This window comes from Argentina silus (genome assembly GCF_951799395.1).
Source record: "Argentina silus genome assembly, chromosome: 1".
Taxonomy (NCBI): Eukaryota; Metazoa; Chordata; class Actinopteri; order Argentiniformes; family Argentinidae; genus Argentina; species Argentina silus.
Window position 1 is genome coordinate 38,075,993 of NC_139655.1, and position 19,668 is coordinate 38,095,660.

The window sequence follows — 19,668 nt, forward strand, 5'->3', positions numbered from 1 at the left end:
GTTCTTAGGATGCTGCGGCAGTGTTTGACTAAGCGATTGTATCTTTGAAACGCATATGGAACATCTGATCCCACCTAGTACCTCAGTGAGTGAGACTTGAGAGTCTCAGCTTCTCTCCTTTGGCTTGTGCATGTGTGTTGAGGCTTCTGTTACAGACGCAATCCCATGAGGACAGGGAAGAGCTAGAGGGGGTGGTAAGCTGATGCAAACCCAACCCTACATCCGGAAGGACTGTTGTGCTACAGTAATGTGTCCCCTGTCTCCAAACAACAACAGAGCTCTCATTTCCATTACATAGAGCTCAATCAATGTCGATTGGGTCGCAAGAGGCTTCACTGATCACAAAAATTGTAGCTCTGATGCGTGTTGTATTGTTGAATTTCATGTGAATGAACTTTAGGCCTATATCTCTATTATGTAAGGACAATAAGGCCATGGGCTTTAGGTCACAGTTACCACAATGGTATGTACTTTACTGTAGCAAGGCTGCATTGGGCCCAGAATAGAGGCTTATCAGGTTACCACCCTATTACAACCTCAGTCCTCCGCTCAACAGGCCTCCCTGACCAACGGTAAAACCGGTTAACAGATGGTGCCTGGTAGGGTTTACAAATGTCCCTGCGTATACAAATATAATCTATTAAAATGAAGGGTCTCTTGAACAGTGCAACAGTGCTATCAATCAGGTCACTGAGCTTGCAGAAACAAAATCGCTCAAACTGATTGGAAGTAGTTGTGGTGACGCAAAACAATGCTTGTGAAAACGCTGTGCTTGTTAAGGCAAACGAAAAACGACAGAAATGGGTAGCTATTCAAAATGAAACACATAACATTACAAAGACAATCATAGTCCATCTCATTGGCAAACCTTAAAAAGGATAGTTTTCAAAATGGTTTCTGCCAATGCCAAATTACTTTTTGCAACACTTGCCCTAGCAAGAAACCAAATCGATCATATTCACATGGTACTCACAGGTATGATCTGACACCGCACATTGTAGTGCTTCAATAGGGACTAAAGCCTCCTTGCTTCAGTCCCGTCCCCCGTCCCCCCCCCCCTGTCCCCCCCCGATCCAATCAGTCCAATTGGTGTGTATGATAAGGGAAAAAAGAGGATGAGGGACACTGCTCCGCATTCATAGCGCCCATCAACACTATTATGTCCTATTTCTAAGCCTTCCATGATTGAGCATGTGCGCACTTAACAGAATTATTTCTCATTCATTAACTCCGGCTCAGATCTTGTCCATGCGTCCTGGCGGGACATCATTATCCATATTGCTGCCCTACCTTGTCCTCTGCATTAGTGTATTGCCGTCTGGATTAGCGGAGAAGCACCGGCGGTGAACACGTGACTGGCGGCCAGTGATTGAATTTGCTGTTTGTCCTTCACGCCTCTGAAGCGCTACAACATGATGGCGTTCTTGTCAGGTGGGGGATCTATGGTAGTGGGTGTTCAGTTAGAGGGGACTCTGTTAAACATAAGAGGGGACTGCTGGGTCATTGATAACAACGGTCCCCTGAGGAACAAGGCTTTTAGGAGGGTGCTGACAACCTGTTTACGTGGTGTCTCTGAGACAGTGTTGCTTTGCAAAGTTCTCATTGTATTGATCACCCTTATTCAATTCGACACCCTTAGCCTCCCATTTCCACAACTAGATATCTACTGAAGTAATGTCAGCTCAGCTAAGTCCTATACAGTATCCAACATGGACATCATTTTGCAGAAGAATCAAATTGAGGTTACGAGTTCACTCTTTACTGCATCACCATCGTGTCTTGGCTGGCCTGTGTACCTACACATATCTAATCACCAAAATAACATCTTCCGTCACTAGTCAGGTGGTTTCAACTGCCCTTGGCTCCCGGTACTGAATCAAGTGATTATCTAACCAAGGATGGTCTAATTCACTCTCTGTCTGTGGGCAGCTCCATAATCAGTTATTACACATTTAGAAATACAATACCAAGGGGATACTTTGCCACTAATGTTGAATGTGTGCATTATGGGGAGTTTAAGGAGTACGTTGCCTGGGTTTTGACTTTGAAACGTGCCATTCAAAGAGTACTGATAGAACCACTGTCTCTCGAGAAGGATGGAACTGTTGTGGTCCCCTGTGAGTCTCTCTCCCTCCACCCCCCCCCCCCCCTACCCCCGCCCCAATGTGTTAAGACTATTACCAAACTCCACCATGCCTCGCCTCATGCAGGCAGAGGAGCGTGGGTGTAACAGATATCAGGAAGTACTAATAAAGGTTGAAATACTCTCCCTCCCTGCCATAATCCCCTTTCTATCGATTTCTTTTCCCTTCTATTTTGGCATTGGTTCGGTCCAAACACTTTTGTCGTTCTGGAGAGGAAGTTCTGTACCAACTCCATGCAAAGGATACACATGGAAATGCAAAGGAACATTTTGTAAATTTTGTAAATGTTGTGTGCCCTTTTAGAATAAATCTCTTGAGCTTCTGTCCTCTGCTCCTTTCATCAAATGGTTTGCTCAGGTGTTCGCTTTCACTGACATTTTGCCTACAAAATTAAATCTCATTCCTTGAGGAAGCCTTGTTCAATTTAGGTCAGTATATGCATGTCTTATACATGTACTTTGGATAGTTTTCCGGGTGCATAATAACTTATTGGACCTTTAATGGTATATAGCCATAGACTCTAGAAGAATATAACTTAGAAATGCCTCAAGAGCGTAGTTCAACTGTCTTAAACATCCTTATATTTTGGGTTCTGATGTGGTACAGTAACTCCATTGTTTGTAAACAATGCAATTGTAAACAAACACTGTATAGCTTAAAACATTTTTAAAACTATCATTTTGTTGTCATGGATTGTCAGTCTTTGCATCCATAGCTCAGTCTATGAATTTGAGAGTGGTTACATTTCTCCACCCCCATCCCTCAACTGTTGGGAGCGGGTGACCGCTTTGTTGTTCCCTGATTTCCCCTTCAACATTTGTAACTCCCTATGCAGCATTTATCTCTCCCTGAAAACTCCCCAGTCCCTCTACAGCAGCCATTCTGCATGCCCTTGAGGAAACTCAACTGGGCCATGTGGGTGGTGGCTGATTAAAATCTCACAAACTACACTACAATTCTTTACATTAACCTGAATGGGGTCAAGTCTGCTTAGTACAGTTTGATAAATAACATATCTGGCAGTGTTGCTCAAACCTTTATCACCTCCTGACATACTCCTCTACACAGGGTGTCACGTTAACCGTTGTACCCTCTCTTTGGATAACAGTGTCACTCGTAGGGGTGACAGACCTGTGTGTGTGGGGCTGGTTTGTTCAGACGTGTCCAATCGATAGGGCTTGAGCTCCATCCTCTGTGGGTTGTTAGTGCCCCCGCTGGCCCTGCTGCGGGCCAGCAACGCTGATCAATATGGTGGCTCATGCCACAGCCTCTCGCTGGGGCCATCTGACACACTTTCACCCTCTGTACTGGGAAAACGGCACGAGGGCTGCTTTTTTTTTCTTCTTTTTTTCTCACATTTCTGCGTTTTCCCAAATAGGTTTGTGATTTGGGTGACTCACATTTTCCATTCTCCCTTATTCACCCTTATTTCCTCCAGATAATCATGAGATTGCATACGTTATTTCTATTCTTATTCAAGTCATATATGAAGAGACCCAAAACTCATCACTGAGAGTAAAGTTTACAAAATTGGCTCAATATGAGAAAAAGAAAAACGGATTATCGAACCAATTCTGTACTCACTACGTTAAACTGTCTTTAATTAATCATTGTCACAGAGAATGGGAGAGAATCTGTGGGATATACTGTCTGCTCTATGCTGGGGCATGTATAAACTGAACGATGACACACAAACATGGAGACTCACAGTTGGTGATGTCTGGCGGAGCGAAGCTGTCGTTCATGAAGACACTGTTGGGTTTTGCCACTTTCAAGTAGACCACGTCGGGGGTGTTTTTCAAGGCAGTCACGGCGTGTTCATGGCTCACCTCTTCAAGGCAAGCACTGTTCACCTGCACAGAGGGTTAGAGAAGCACTGTTCACCTCCACAGAGGCGGACAAAGAGCTGTGTATTGACTAATCAGAAAAGAGTTAACTTCCTGAGATAAGATCAGAGAGGAACATATACACATACAGTAACACACATCTACAAAACAGCCTGAACACATACAGTGCCTTCATAAAGTATTCAGAAGCCTTCACTTTTTCCACATTTTGTTGTGTTATAGACTCAATTTAAAATGGATTAAATTAAAAGAATTTGCCATCAATCCACACACAATACCCCAGATTGACAAAGCGAAAACATGTTTTTAGCATGTAAATAGCATGTAGCTATGCAAATCAGAGACCCTATAAAAACAAAGATATTAATTCCAAAATTACATGAACTATTATCCTTGCATTAAAATGGACTCAGTTCAACTTATTGAGTGATTTGTTGATGACATTTTTGCATTTTAGCTAATTTTAAGTGTCATAGCAAAGGGTCTGAATACTTATGTATGTGGGGTATTTCAGTATTTCAATAAATTTACAGAAATTTCTAAAAACCTGTTTTTGCCTCGTCATTCTGGGGTGTTGTGTGTGGATTGATGGCAAATTCTTTTAATTTAATCCATTTTAAATTGAGTCTATAACACAACAAAATGTGGAAAAAGTGAAGGGGTCTGAATACTTTCCGAAGGCACTGGAACAACAAGCTTACGCATAAATTAATGTGTCAAAAGAAGTCATCCACCAATCAAGTGCTCTTACAGCCAGAAGTTTATCTCCTATCTGTAGCCTCCCGTCTTTGTGTGCAGCTCCTCCTTCGATGATTTTGGTGACATAGATGCTGTTGTCCCCCGGGATGTGCTGGTTCCCCACACCCCCTGCTATACTGAAACCAAGGCCTGGAGAACGCCAAGATAGAAACATTGGGGACATTTGTCATAACATTATAAGTCTGTGACTGATGATCAATATGAATATCGCAAAAACAGTGTATTGGGGAAGACGTAACATCAAAGAAACCACCTATCATGAATGAAGGGCATAATCACAGGAAGAAAGTCCTTTTTCATGTTTCCTTGGAAACCAAGGCTTTGTTCTTATGTCTGCATAATCATTTTGCCCTGAGGGATTTAACTAAAGCTACTTGGCTTAAGAGGAAACAACTGATGAAAAGAATTCCACACAGCCTGTACTCATGTGTTCATATGTACATGTCTTTAACCAGGTAAACACACAATGTCCAATATAAAAACATGATAGACATCTAGATTCATGCTCAAGTTAAAAGGAAAGTCAAGCTGACATTTCAGTTAATCAAATCTTGATGATGGGATTATGGCAAAAAGCGCACCTTCTCCTTCTCCCAACCTACTATGCTCATGAATGTACGTCAATTAAGAACACGGGTTGTGACTGAAACAGATAAATATATAGGGCCGGTTTCCTGTACACAGATTAAGCCAAGTCTTGGACGACATCAGACTTTCAATAGTATAGGAGTGTGGTGACTAGACACCTACTGGTTGAGCGTAGACGAATTCACTACATTACCCAGGTGCCTTAGCGTGGTGACAGAGGGACAAATTATGTATGTAAACAGGAAGTGTGAATGAGTTGTAAGTGAGAATGTAGAGTGCGAAATAAACATGGAGATTGTTGCAACTTTGAACTGGTGATCCTCGAGATTCTTCAGATCCCGCAAACCACTACAATTGGTGACCCTGACGTAAGTTTTTTTGGACGTTTTTCAAAGCTTTTTTGAACATGGCGAATGCAGTTGCTCTCAAGTTGCCTGAGTTTTGGGAGCACAATGTTAGCGCTTGGTTTGTGCAGGCTGAAGCTCAGTTTGCCATCAGGGATATAACTTCAGAGGACACAAAATATTACTATGTGGTAGCGTCTCTGAAGGGTTCAACTGCTGCGCGGGTGATAAACCTGATAGAAAACCCACCAGCCAGGGACAAATATACCACGCTTAAAGGACACCTGAAGGGAGTTTTTGGATTGACAGAACCAGAACGAGCTCGGCAGCTCCTGTCTCTCCCTGGGCTTGGAGACTCAAAGCCCTCAGAGTTAATGGACCATATGCTGGCTCTGCTTGGCAATCACCAACCATGTTTCCTTTTTAGGGAGCTATTTCTGCAGCAACTCCCAGACCAGATTCGTTTGCATGTAACCAGTTCTGTGAAGGTAGACCTTCGTGAGTTGGCCAAGGAGGCTGATGTTATTTTTTCAGCTGGGAGGAAGACTTTTTCGGTCACGCCCTTTACCAACACCAGCACTACCAGTGTGGAAGGCATGCATCAACCGCACACACACACCGTCTCCGCCAGCGCTGTGGCTCGCCGTGGGAAGTCAAGTCTCTGTTTCTATCATGGCAAGTTTGGTGACAGAGCAAAGAAGTGCCTCCCACCATGTAGCTGGTCGGGAAACGCATTGGCCGCCACCCATTAGCAGCACTGAGTGTCGGCCCATCCAGCGGTTTGCTGTTCATTACTGACTCTAATTCCGGCCGTAGATTTCTTTGTGACACTGGAGCTCAGGTCAGCATTCTGCCTGCATCAGCTTTGGATATTCGAACAGCCAAAGTGGGACCCAACCTTGAAGCAGCGAATGGCACCCCCATCCCCACGTTTGGCACACGGCCCTTAACACTGTGCTTTGCTGGACGTTTCTCTTGGGACTTTGTGTTGGCGAAGGTGTCCACCCCTCTCCTGGGTGCTGATTTCCTCTGCGCTAATGGGCTGCTGGTGGATGTGGGTAACCGTCAGCTGGTCAACGCTGAGACCTTCTGCTCACTGGCTTGTGAGCACAGCACCGCTACATCAACAAGGCTGGCCGCTGCCCTTTCACCGGCTGATGATATCGCCCGACTCCTGCTGGAATTTTCAGACATCACAACGCCGACGTTTTCAGCGAGCTCCATAAGACACAATGTGACTCACTTCATACCAACCAGCGGTCCACCGGTACATGCTCGAGCCCGCCGGCTGGACCCACACAAGTTGGCGATCGCCAAGGAGGAGTTCAGCTCCATGGAGAGACTTGGCATCATTCGTCGGTCTGACAGTCCCTGGGCCTCGCCTTTGCACCTGGTGCCCAAGGCCAATGGAGGATGGCGCCCGTGTGGTGATTACCGGCGACTCAATGATGCCACTACACCGGACCGGTATCCTGTTCCCTACATTCAGGATTTTTCAGCCCACCTGGCGGGAGCAGTTATTTTTTCAAAGGTGGATCTCATTCGGGGGTATCACCAGGTGCCAGTCCATCCTGACGACATCCCCAAAACGGCAGTCATCACGCCGTTTGGCCTTTTTGAGTATTTACGAATGCCTTTCGGTTTGAAGAACGCCGCCCAAACTTTTCAGCGGTTGATGGACTCAGTGCTGCGTGATTTGCCTTTTCTTTTTGTTTACCTGGATGATATCCTGGTGGCCAGTACATCCGAGGCAGACCACCTGTCACACCTCCGCCTCCTCTTTACTCATTTGCGGCAGCATGGCTTGATTGTCAATCCAGCGAAATGCCAGTTTGGGGTGCCCTCCATTGATTTCCTCGGCCATCACATCACTTCTATCGGGGCAACCCCACTGCCCTTAAAGGTGGAGGCGGTGCGGCAGTTTCCACGCCCCACAACGGTGAAGGCCCTACAGGAGTTCCTGGGGATGGTAAATTTTTATCATCGCTTCATTCCACGAGCAGCCCACCTCATGCGCCCCCTGTATGGGGTCCTTAAGGACAAACCTCCCAAGCACATTGTTGACTGGTCTAGTGAAATGTCAGGATCATTCTCTGCCATCAAGGACGCGCTGGCGAACGCAACCATGCTAGCACATCCTGTGCCGGATGCCCCCATTGCTGTGACATCTGATGCCTCGGACCGCGCAGTTGGTGCGGTGTTGGAGCAGCGAGTTGACGGGGTTTGGCAGCCACTTGCTTTTTTTAGCCGGCAGCTCCGTGCTAGTGAGCAAAAGTACAGCACGTTTGACCGTGAGCTACTCGCCCTCTACCTGGCAGTCAGACATTTCCGTTTCCTCCTAGAGGCTCGACCATTCACTGCTTTCGTGGACCACAAGCCTTTAACTTTCGTCATGGCTAAGGTGTCGGAACCATGGTCGGCCAGGCAACAGCGTCATCTGTCCTACGTTTCTGAGTTCACCACAGACATACAACATATAGCAGGGAAACAGAACACCGTGGCCGACTGCCTTTCTCGCACCTTCACCAGCGCTGTCCACCTCGGCGTCGATTATGCCCGCATGGCTGTGGACCAAGCCGCTGACCCTGACATTCAGGCCTGGAGGACGGCGACTACAGGGCTTCGGTTAGTGGATGTCCCTTTTGATGGTAAGGGTACGACGCTGCTTTGTGACGTTTCTACTGGCCAGTCCCGTCCTCTGGTACCCAAGATGTGGAGACGGACGGTTTTTGAGGTCGTACATGGCCTGTCACACCCGGGCCGGAAGCCATCGCAGCGTCTGGTGACAGGGAAATTTGTCTGGCCTGGCATGAAGAAGGACATTCGCGGCTGGGTCAACACATGCATTGCATGCCAGCGCACATAAATCCATCGGCATGTGAAGGCGCCATTGGAGAAGTTCACAGTCCCGGAACGGAGTTTTGACCACGTCAACGTGGACTTGGTGGGACCTCTTCCTCCCTCCGGAGGGTTCACCTATCTCCTAACGATGGTGGACAGAACGACACGGTGGCCGGAGGTGGTTCCACTGTCAGGAACAACGACAGCTGAGGTGGCCCGTGGATTCATTGGGGTTTGGATTGCCCGGTTCGGGGTTCCCTCTGACCTCTCCTCAGACCGGGGGCCACAATTCACCTCACAGCTGTGGACCTCTATCACTCAGCAGTTGGGTATTTCACTCCATCGGACTACAGCATACCATCCCCAGGCCAATGGCCTGTGTGAGCGCTTTCATCGTTCCATGAAGGCAGCGCTGAAAGTGGACCTCCAGGGCAATAGCTGGATCGACAGGCTACCCTGGGTGATGCTGGGACTTCGTACTGCACCTAAGGAGGACCTCCTCTCTTCTTCGGCGGAGCTCGTCTATGGCCAGGCCCTTAGAGTGCCGGGTGATTTTTTTCCTTCGGTTACCGTTCCCTGGTCGGCACCAAAGCAACTGCGTGATCTCTGGGACAGGGCAAGTGCCTTTAAGCCGACTCCCACTTCAAATCACAGCCTGCCACGCGTCCATGTCCCTCATGATCTCCAGTCAGCGAGATATGTGTTCATCCGCCACGATGCACATAGGAGCCCTCTACAGCCGCCTTACGATGGCCCCTACAGAGTCGTGGAGACAGGCGACAAGACCTTTGTCATTGACATAGGGGGGAATAGGGAGCATATCTCGGTGGACCGCCTGAAGCCAGCTCATCTGGATGGGGAACGCGAAGTGGAGGTGGCTCGTCCACCACGCCGTGGCCGCCCTCCTGCTGGTACGGGCACGAAGAGTAATCCTAGTGATTCCGGGCCAGGCTCTCCATCCCAGGTTCGGGAGTCCAGTAGCCGCTTTGGACGGGTCATCCGAGCCCCGGCGCGTTATGGGAAGTCAGTGTTTGTGAATTCTGGGGGGGACCTGTGTGGTGACTAGACACCTACTGGTTGAGCGTAGACGAATTCACTACATTACCCAGGTGCCTTAGCGTGGTGACAGAGGGACAAATTATGTATGTAAACAGGAAGTGTGAATGAGTTGTAAGTGAGAATGTAGAGTGCGAAATAAACATGGAGATTGTTGCAACTTTGAACTGGTGATCCTCGAGATTCTTCAGATCCCGCAAACCACTACAGGAGTAAATTTAACCTGTGTACAGGAAACTGGGCCCGACAGTTCAAACCCTTTGGAAGCAGGCAGCTAAGCTAGACGCACACACAGTACTATACCAGCACCAGGCCTGTGACCTGGAATATCCTCTGGTTTTAGCCCTGAGGCCAATGTTAATCCAAACAAGTGATTTACTATTATTGCTCCCTTCACATATTACATTTGGGATTAGAACATAAAATACTTCGGGCACAAGTTATTTTGTGGACATATGTTTTTCTCCTTAAAAAGGTATAGTTCAGCCTATTTCCATGTTTAGCTGAAATATCAACTTGCCCTGAGTTGTCCTCATAGGCTAGTAGTGAAAGCTTCACTGGTTGTCCACTTTGCTACCGCAGAATTTTTTTTGGTTGAAATTTCTCTGAGGAGATCTTAGCATGTAATTTCAACAATGTGTCCTTGTGACAATTGACAGGGCCCATTTGCTACCCAATCAGTGGGAACTTGGATGCTATATCTCTCTCCCAACCCTTTTCATGTTTTAATGTTGCAATCTAAAGCACACCTTTTTGGGCCACTAACTGCATGTTGTTATATGCTTATATAATTTGCTTAAAGAGTACTTTTCATATTCAGACTTTTCAACTTGCACTCCAACTTTGTCTTTCTTTGTCATTTGTGTTCAGACGAGACGAGTATGATACAATTAAACACTCTACCTTTGGGCCCTTTTACCAGCTTGATCTCCATCAGCTTCTCTGAGACAGGCTTCCTTCTGCGGACGTAGAGGCGGACCAGCGAGCCTGCCTCCTTCAGAGCCTCCACTGCCCGGCTGTGGGTCACGTCCCGGACGTCTGCCTCGTTCACCCGCAGGATCACGTCGTTGACTCTACCCAGGAGAAGAGGGACAAACAGGTGAGATCCAGGGCTATGTACCATACCCCTTCAACTCGTTTCACAAGGTAGACGGTAAAGGTTACCTTCAAGAGGAATTTCTTGTTCATTTCAATAGGAAGTTATTTTCCAATTCATTAATCGCATTTCTATCAATTGAAACCCAAATTGACCGAGGTGAAACGGAATTGACCCCCTACTGTACATCATTACAGAGAAGTGAAATATGACCTTGAGATAATCAACTCAGAAAACAAAAAAGCTTACATGCAAGCAACCCGAGCCAACATGAAGGCGACATATTTGACCCACTCGCTGATGGAGAATGTAATGCTGATTCACCCCAGCCAGTGTGACTCTCTCTCATCTTAACACTCGTCATGTGTATCAAGTTGTCCTCTTGCAGTATTTATGTGGCAGTGAAACCAGCCTGACCCTCTGGGTGTCTGGGCAGGTCCATAAAAGCTTGTGTCCATCAGCGACTCTTTGGGGTCCTTGTGGTGCTACATACTATAGTGCCAGGTCATTAAGTTAAGTGCCATTCAACCAACTCAATGTTTTTGTTCTATGGTGCACTAGCATATGTGTAATATCCTTAGGCCTGCTTTTCACTAGGGATGGGAATTTCGAAAAATGTTACTGTCGACTACACAAACATAAACCAACTATCCAACTAGTCTGAAAATAAAAAAGACTAAAAAAAAGAGTCTGAATTGTCGGCACTAAAACATTTATAAGCCCTAACATAGACAGCAATATGATCTTGGGTGCAGTAAGAGGTTCAAATAAGATAAAAAAATACATTTAAAAGGACTTAAATAAAAGAGCATAACAGTTATATAAGTGCTATGTAACTGCTCAAGCATCCTTCACAAAAACAAAGAAATATGAAGGCCTTAAATGACTATATATGTTTTGGCAAAGCCTGCATACAGCACATTTTCCAATTTCTTCCAGGTCGAAATATTGCCAAACGAGATGACATCCCGGAGCTGGATTTAGGCCTACCCTTATATTTCCCCAGGCAAGCACCCAACTCTGATCATCCTACTTGTAGGCTCTGGGATGTTGTCTCGTGAAAGTAAAGTTTGACAATATATGTATTCGGTGTCAAGGCTAGTAATGTGATACATTATTGCAAAATGTTTTATGAAGAAGACTTGTGACTGTGATTTGAGTGTTTAGTTATGGGAATTTGTAAATGTAGTTTAACTGACTAGTTATTTCATTGCCGACTAGCAGGTCAACCAATGGTTAGTCGGCTAGTTGTTTAATCGTTCCCATTCCTACTTTTCGCAACTCATAGCTGTACTCAAGTCTCAGAAACCATCAAATAAGGTTGTTTAAGGACATACAATTAAAGTATAATTTTAACAAAGTAGGCTAGATCCACAGTCTGTCCTACATTTCTGACCTATAGCACTAGTGTAGGTGTAAACCATGCATTCAGACCAGAGAATCTGTGTACGAGTGGCCGTGTGTTTGTGTCTCTCTCTCTCACCGGAGACGTCCGTCCTGGGCTGCTGCACCCCCAGGAATGACTTTGGTGATGAAGATGCTGGGGTCTTCACCAATATGCGGGTTATCTGTTCCCCCTGCAATACTGAAACCCAGCCCAGAGTTTCCCTGTAGAATACAACAATCAGTACACCTGAGACCTCAAAGCACACAGTATACAGTACAGCTACATATATGAACAGTCAATCCCAGAGCACTACGTATAGTAGAGGATAGGAGAACATTCTCAATTTGTATATAACACATTTAAATATAGAAAACATAGAAAAGCCTTTCAAAAGAGAATCTACAATGTTGCAATTTGACCACATAAACTAGCAAGCTCACATAAACTAGGAATGGTGGGGCAGGGATAAGAGCTCACAGCGAGACACTGTGTTAATAATAACGTGCACTTGAGAGAGCACAGCTGAATTAGGTCATGCCAAAGATAATAACAAAAAAGACATCACCATGGGCGCATTCAGGGATTAAGACGTGGCTGCATAATGCAAGAGTGTACAAAGCAACAGACAGACGTGGATAACACCATAGACTTGAGTGTATCATAGTCATACACTTGCTTTAAAAAAAATTGTATGGAACTAGAATTAATCACTTCTACTGCTCATGCAGTCATACAGCCTGGGAATGCAGTCAGTCATTTCAGTAATAACACGTAATGGCCATGCTTGGTTGGCGAGCATGTTTAAAAAAAAAAGAGAGACAGTTGTCTCACCCGTTCAAGCGTGATCTCCTCATATTCATAATCGGCTTCGGTTCCATTCACCTGGAAAGTTAATAGGGAATGACACATATTAGCTGGTATAAGCGGGCTGCTCAGTTCACCTGATACAACCAATTCTGATTCTCTACATTTGTTTTGTTTTTTTACATTCAAGTCATTTAGCAGACGCTTTTATCCAAAGCGAGTTACAATAAGTACATTTGGCTAAAATAAGTGAATCAACGTTACATCAGTCATCGTAAGTAAAACCAGTATGGCAGTCACAAGTTTTTTTCTCTTTTCCCCAAAGTACAGGTAATGCACAGTAGGGTGTTGCGGGGTGGAGAGGTCTGGAGGAGGAGGAGGAGCCCAGGTGTAACCTAAAGAGACGGGTCTTAAGGCTAAAGCGGAAGATAACCACAATGACTTATTGCAGAGCATCAGTGGCAGTGCTTCCTCCATCTTAAAGACAAGAAGTGGGAGACATTCACAGGGAATACAAAAAAAACACTGAAACTAATTTCACCTGTGTTTTAGTCAGCGAGGAAGCCAAAGACTATGCTGCCTACTGTATCTTTGCTGTATTGACTCTTGTTTGCCAGTCAGATGAATGGACCGGCTATCAGTAGGATCTCCATCGCTAACTTCTAACTTGCTAGCTTCCGTAAACAACTCTAGGACGAAAATGAAAAAGAAAAACTACAGCGTGGGGGTAGGGAGGAGGCTCAATACAATTTCGTCCATCGTGTTTCAACCCTGTTGGGGTCTTAACAGGCATTGTGTCAGACGCCTGTGAAAAGAGGCTAACAGGGCTGGTAACCCACCAACCTCCTCACATTATGTGTTTGCCAAGCATGGAATGAACCTCTATCGTCTACAATACATGTATATAAAACTATAAAACACAGACTTGTCTTGACTACTAGTCTTTCTTCAATTCCTAATGCTTTTAGAGATGCTGAACTGATAAAAGACAGTGTTATGTCAATAGTGTGATCACAGTGCTGCTTCCTGTCCACTACATCGTTCAGCCAGACCCCAAGAGCTCTTGGGCCCCGCCCACAGCCAAAACAACACACCCACAACTCCACTCCTCACATTATTCATCAATACATACCTCCACTTACACTCATTTACAATCATTCAGGTATCATCATCATAGCAGATACTAGCCGCACCCGACCACGCACGCACACACACACGTGTCCTGACCTGTGTGCATGGTACTACTCACATGAGAAGGACACACAGACAGTTATTGCGTTGGGGGAGCAATAAACAGCCTACATCCACCACTATAGACACTTCAGCAAGGCCATTTTCAACACACTCTTTTGTTTCTTCATGTGAATTGAAAACCACTGTCAGTCAGCAAAACTGGTAAGCCATGCACCACTTTTCTTCACCACGGCATCTGTTTTTACATCTTTGTCCTTTGCAAATTAATCCCACAAAGACAAAGACAGATCTTGCTGACAGCAGCCAATGTCTCAAGCTTCACAGATTCAATCTGAAACAGGGCAGCTGTTTAGGCAGCATCTGCAATTTCATTTAGATTGGTGTGAAGCCAACCAGACACATTTACTAAATCAAGGGGACAAGCCAAAATATAAATAGCAAGAAGGAGAGTGTAGAAAAATTATGTTAAATTGTTTAACAAGGTAAAGACTAGGTCTTCCGAATGTTAAACACAGCGCACCTGATAAGATGGACCCACAAACTAGGCTGTTATCATTCATAGAAACAGGATTCTGAGTTGCTGTTAAAACCTGCAGAGCCATGTGAAATGTGAAAGGCAGGCCTCCGACTAGCAAACTAGGGCCCTGTTCTAATCATTTATGCATCCTTCATGTGTTTGTTGAAGAAATCAATCATTGATCTGGTGAAACTCTGTCAACCCTTTAACAAAAAACAAATTTTTCCTTCTTCTAGCATTGTGACTGCCAATGGCCCCTGGTCCGAGCACTGATTACTTTATCTTATGATGACTGATGGATAGATGGTTCACTTACTTAAACAAATGTATTTGTTGTAAGTCGCTTTGGATAAAAGCGTCTGCTAAAAGCCATAAATGTAATGTAAAATGTAACAATGGCTTGGCAGCTGCAATGCAACTGTACCAAGGGACATGCCTTGACTTCACAATGAGGGCTAGAGGTCAATGAGCCAAATGCTACGACACAGCAGCCCTCATGTGCACGGCCCTACAAAGTCAGAACTACAGTATGGGTTGACAAATAGGGGCCAAACAATGGTCCATGGCCATTAATAACACAAGTAGGCTATTGCTGAATCCAAATGTGAGCTATTGCAGTCCAACTCAGGATAAATGTTGTTTTTTTACAAGAAATGTAAGGGGCTCTAGGGTTCTATGAGCCTGCTTTCAGCACCATGGAGAGCAGATAGTTCTCTTCCCCACAATATACACTCACCGAACACTTTATTAGGAGCACTATACTAATCCTGGGTAGGCCCTCCCCTCTGCTCTCAAAACAGCATCAATTCTTCGTGGTATTGATTCCACAAGAGGTTGGAAACATTCCTTTGAGATTCTGGTCCATGATGACATGATTGCATCACACAATTCCTGCAGATTGTTCAGGGGCACTTTCAAGCTGTGAATCTCCCGTTTCTACCACATCCCAAAGGTGTTCTATTGGATTCAGATCCGGTGACTGGGAAGGCCACTGAAGAACACTGAACTCATTGTCATGTTCATGAAACCAGTTTGAGACGACTTTTGCTTTGTGACATGGTGCATTATCATGCTGGAAGTAGCCATTAGAAGATGGGTAAATTGTGGCCATGAAGGGATGCACATGGTCAGCAACAATACTCGAATAGGCTGTAGCATTCAAGCGATGATTGATTGGTATTAAGCGATGATTGACTGGGGACACATCCCAGGTGACTAGGCTTTCCTTTTTCTATGTTTGTTTCTCCCAAACTCATAACTCTGCATGTTTGAAAAACGCAGAAGTCACCAACTTGAGTAGCCAGATTAATGGCAAGCCTTAACCCCTCGACCTTTGCTCAGACACATGGGAAATGAACAATGAAAATCAACTGGTGAGGTGTGCTCGGGGGGAGGGCACGACAATGGGCAACGAGAGTGTTGCGGAGGCATCGATGCACTATAGTAAGCACATAATATCAAATGTAAACTAAAAAAGGAAGTTCCTTACAAGTCTTATTTTGGTAGTTGATAAAGATAAAAAAGAGAGAAAGAGAGTGTAAATGTGCTTCATGTTTAAAAATAGTATCAACAATCTGTATAGAAGTTATTTAAGGAGGGTCAGTCAGTACAGCAGTATTTTAGCTGCATCCCTTGTAGTCAATGATATTGTTTGTGCCCGTGATAAGAGAAAACATTGCGCTGCCCTGTTTATTGATCTATCCAAAGCTTTTGACACTGTGGATCATTCACTGTTAGTAAGTAGGTTGTCCTCAGTTGGTTTAGATCATAATGCTTGCCAGTGGTTTCTTAATAACCTCACAAATAGAACTCAGTGTTTAGTTGCTGGCAATGTTCATTCACAATTTCTAGAGGTCACGAAGGGAGTAAAAGGCTCTATTTTGGGTCTGTTATTGTTTACATTGTATATGATATTGGCTCCTAGGACTGTAAACTGCTTTTCTATGCGGATGATACTGTTCTTTATTCTCCAGCTTCTACGAAGGATAGTGCCTTGTCAAACCTGCAGACTGCTTTTGACACCATTCAATGTGCACTTATTGACCTCAAATTAGTACTGAATGCAACCAAAACTAAGTATATGCTTTTTGGTATGTTGTAGTATTATTTCAAAGATCTGCATCTGAGATGGATCCCAAATTGAGAAAGTGTGCACTTACAAGTGTCTTATCATTTATCACACATATAGTTGAGTACCTGTTGTTTTTGTGATTAACACCTGTTAAAACTGATCTTTCAGTTACGAATTACCCATTTCAACCACAATGGCCATCAGCAACATTTACAGAAAGACAAAAACTGCATGATCAATGTGCGATTACATGTGAATAGAAGCGCGCACCCAGCCTCCGAAGAAGAGACACCCTTCATCACACCCTGATAAAGACATCGATAGAATTAATTAGGGGTGGGCTTATTGTTTTACACAATATAAACAGTCAGTCAGCTCAAGTGAGATCTAAAATCAGTGTGTGTAATTCACAATGGCTTCATCCGAAGGCAGCTTTTGAGTGGCTACAGAATGTTTATGGTGATTTGGAATTTGATGAAATGCCTGCTACCATCAGCGATGATAGTGATACCGATTCTAACGACGAGCCTGATCCTCCTACACCTCAGGCTCTGCACAAAAAACCCAGAACCGAACCCACTCAGCCGGTGTCACCACCAGCCATGGTGAGGCTGGAGACTGGGAAGGATGGGACAGTTTGGATAGAACAGCCTGCAGGCAACAACGCAGCAGGTAGAATGGCATCACACAATGTCATTACAGAGAGGCCAAAGCCTACAGATCATGCAAGATTAGAAATCAACAGCACACTTGACAGTTTCATTTGTTTATTTGACATGAGTATGTTGCAACAAATCAGGAGACCATACTGTTGCTGTGGCGCACCGGGTCGAAGGAGACATTTTGAACACTTTTGTGCGTAACTCGATTGTTTGTTATAAGCCAGGAGACAACATCACTGTTGATGGGCAATTGTTTCTAACAAAAGCTTAGTGCTGCTTTACGCCGTACATGGCTAACAAGCTGGATTTCTATACCTAGGGAAAGATGCATCTCGGCCAGGGGGTAAGCGAATGTCTTGAGAATCTGTTGATGAAACTGAGTGAGCCTTTCCTGGGCAAAGGAAGAAATGTGACCTTGGACAACTTCTTCACATCAATTTCCCTGGCAAATAAGTTGTTACGTCTTGTCGGAACCATGAAGAGACAGCGAGATGGGAGCTTCTGCCCTCTGGGCAGAACTTCGCAGTGCTGAGAGAGCTGCTCTCAACGTCAGTGATGAATGGCAAAGCGGCCCTCACGGTTTACAGATGTAAGACAAGAAATAACGTCTACATTCTCAGCACCATGCATCCAATGGTGGCCATCAGCAGTGACTCAAAAAGAAAACCAGACACAACCTACTACAATCACACAAAGGTATGCACCTGCCAGTTACATAACTATTATTATTATTATTATTATTATTATTATAATAATACTGTTATATAAGGTATGCACCTGACAGTTATATTACTGTAGGCTACATGGACTGTGCACTTCCATTGTACTGAACATGTTGTTATTTTCTACTTTATGAAAATAATACTTCCCGTTTCTATTCTATTCCATAGTTTGGTGTGCAGGGGCTCAACCAGATGGCAAGAATGTACTCAGTGAAAGGAATAACTAGCCACTGGCCGATTGCTGTGTTTTATAACACGCTTGACCATGCTTGTATCAGTGTGCACATTTTGTTCAAGCAATGCATGAACAAGGACATAAACAGGAGGGAGTTCTTATTTAAATATGCACTTCTTAGTTTGAATAGCTTAAAAAGTATAATGAGTTTGCACATTTTAAAGTTGGATTGGTGTGAATCGCTTAAAAGTTGTAGGAGTAGCAGCGGTGGAAATTTTTTATAAAAATTAATCTTATTAAATATAAGATATATGAGCAAGAACAATAGTTGGACGTGCTGAAGCACGCTAATAAGTAATTGTAATATCAAGAGCTGAATTGCTGATGTAAGCCCACTAATTACCAAACAATCTCAATCATCCTAAAACGAAGTAAGAAATTAGCATAAATCACCCGCCCCACATTGAAAGGTTTGGCATCACATTTTTGATGGCATGCAGGTACTGTATAGGCTACTTCAAATAATTGCAACCAACATGGTGATTTGTTGTTGAAGTTGCAAGAATATAGCCTCTGTCATGAAGTATAGCTGAAATTATGTACATATAGCCTCCCATTATGAAATAATATTAATATTGATAATAATAATATTGTTTTCAGATACACGTTCGTGGCAGAGCATCTCGTCAGATTCCCAGTGCAGCACTGTGTTAACGGAACTATGGTGTTACGTTGTTGCCATAGTGTCAGTGTAGTTTTCCTGTGAGTCTGAAACGCAGACCTGATGCCTGTCCACGTACACTCACACATGCATGTGCACACCAACACACACACAGGCACGCACACACTTTCAACAGAGCAACATAACCAAATAATTAATCGATAAACAATAGTTCATCTTATGTCAATAACAAATACATTGCTAAAATAATATAACTATATATCTAATTAAAAATGTTTTGACTTACATAAGGAGGTGTGTCCAAACTGTCTGTATTGACCACAACAGGGGGCGGGTTTGCCTAAAGAGAAGGAGAAAACGTCAGTGTTGCATCTCCAAGACATTCTGACATTCTTATAAACCTGCCATTTCCATTATACTTTGGTCGACAATCAATAAAAAAAAAAATCTGGGAGAAAACACAATAAAACATATTTTAAAATGTACCATTCCATATCCACCATAGAAGGCATCATTCACTTACTCTCCTCATGATGCTACAAAACAACTGAGGATAAAAAGGAGACCAACTGGCTTTCAGCAGAGATTACTAGGGCAGAGAGCATACGTACACGGCATTTTACACTGCAGAATATGCAATGCTGAAGCATGAAGGCTAAATAAATCAAATTAAGTCCTCCGGGCTTTCGTCGATGGTGCTCACCACGTCCCTTTTCCCTTCTCCCTCTGCCTGGCTGGCACGCAGATGGGGTGTTTGAGTCAAAGGGGGAAAGTGTGGC

At 44.3% G+C, this 19,668-nt stretch overlaps 1 protein-coding gene across 8 annotated transcripts in view; it reads right to left on the reverse strand.

The window, feature by feature from the left end:
- Nucleotides 1–19,668, reverse strand: part of dlg1b (discs large MAGUK scaffold protein 1b) — a 108,219-nt gene that overhangs the window by 17,371 nt on the left and 71,180 nt on the right. For all 8 annotated transcript variants that reach the window (XM_083673595.1, XM_083673593.1, XM_083673592.1 and 5 more), the window contains 6 exons: nt 19,176–19,229; nt 12,894–12,944; nt 12,159–12,283; nt 10,483–10,652; nt 4,743–4,879; nt 3,853–3,997 (listed from right to left, as the gene is read on the reverse strand). In XM_083673595.1, coding sequence (XP_083529721.1) covers nt 3,853–3,997; nt 4,743–4,879; nt 10,483–10,652; nt 12,159–12,283; nt 12,894–12,944; nt 19,176–19,229 — 682 coding nt within the window. The remainder of the gene's footprint in view (nt 1–3,852; nt 3,998–4,742; nt 4,880–10,482; nt 10,653–12,158; nt 12,284–12,893; nt 12,945–19,175; nt 19,230–19,668) is intronic.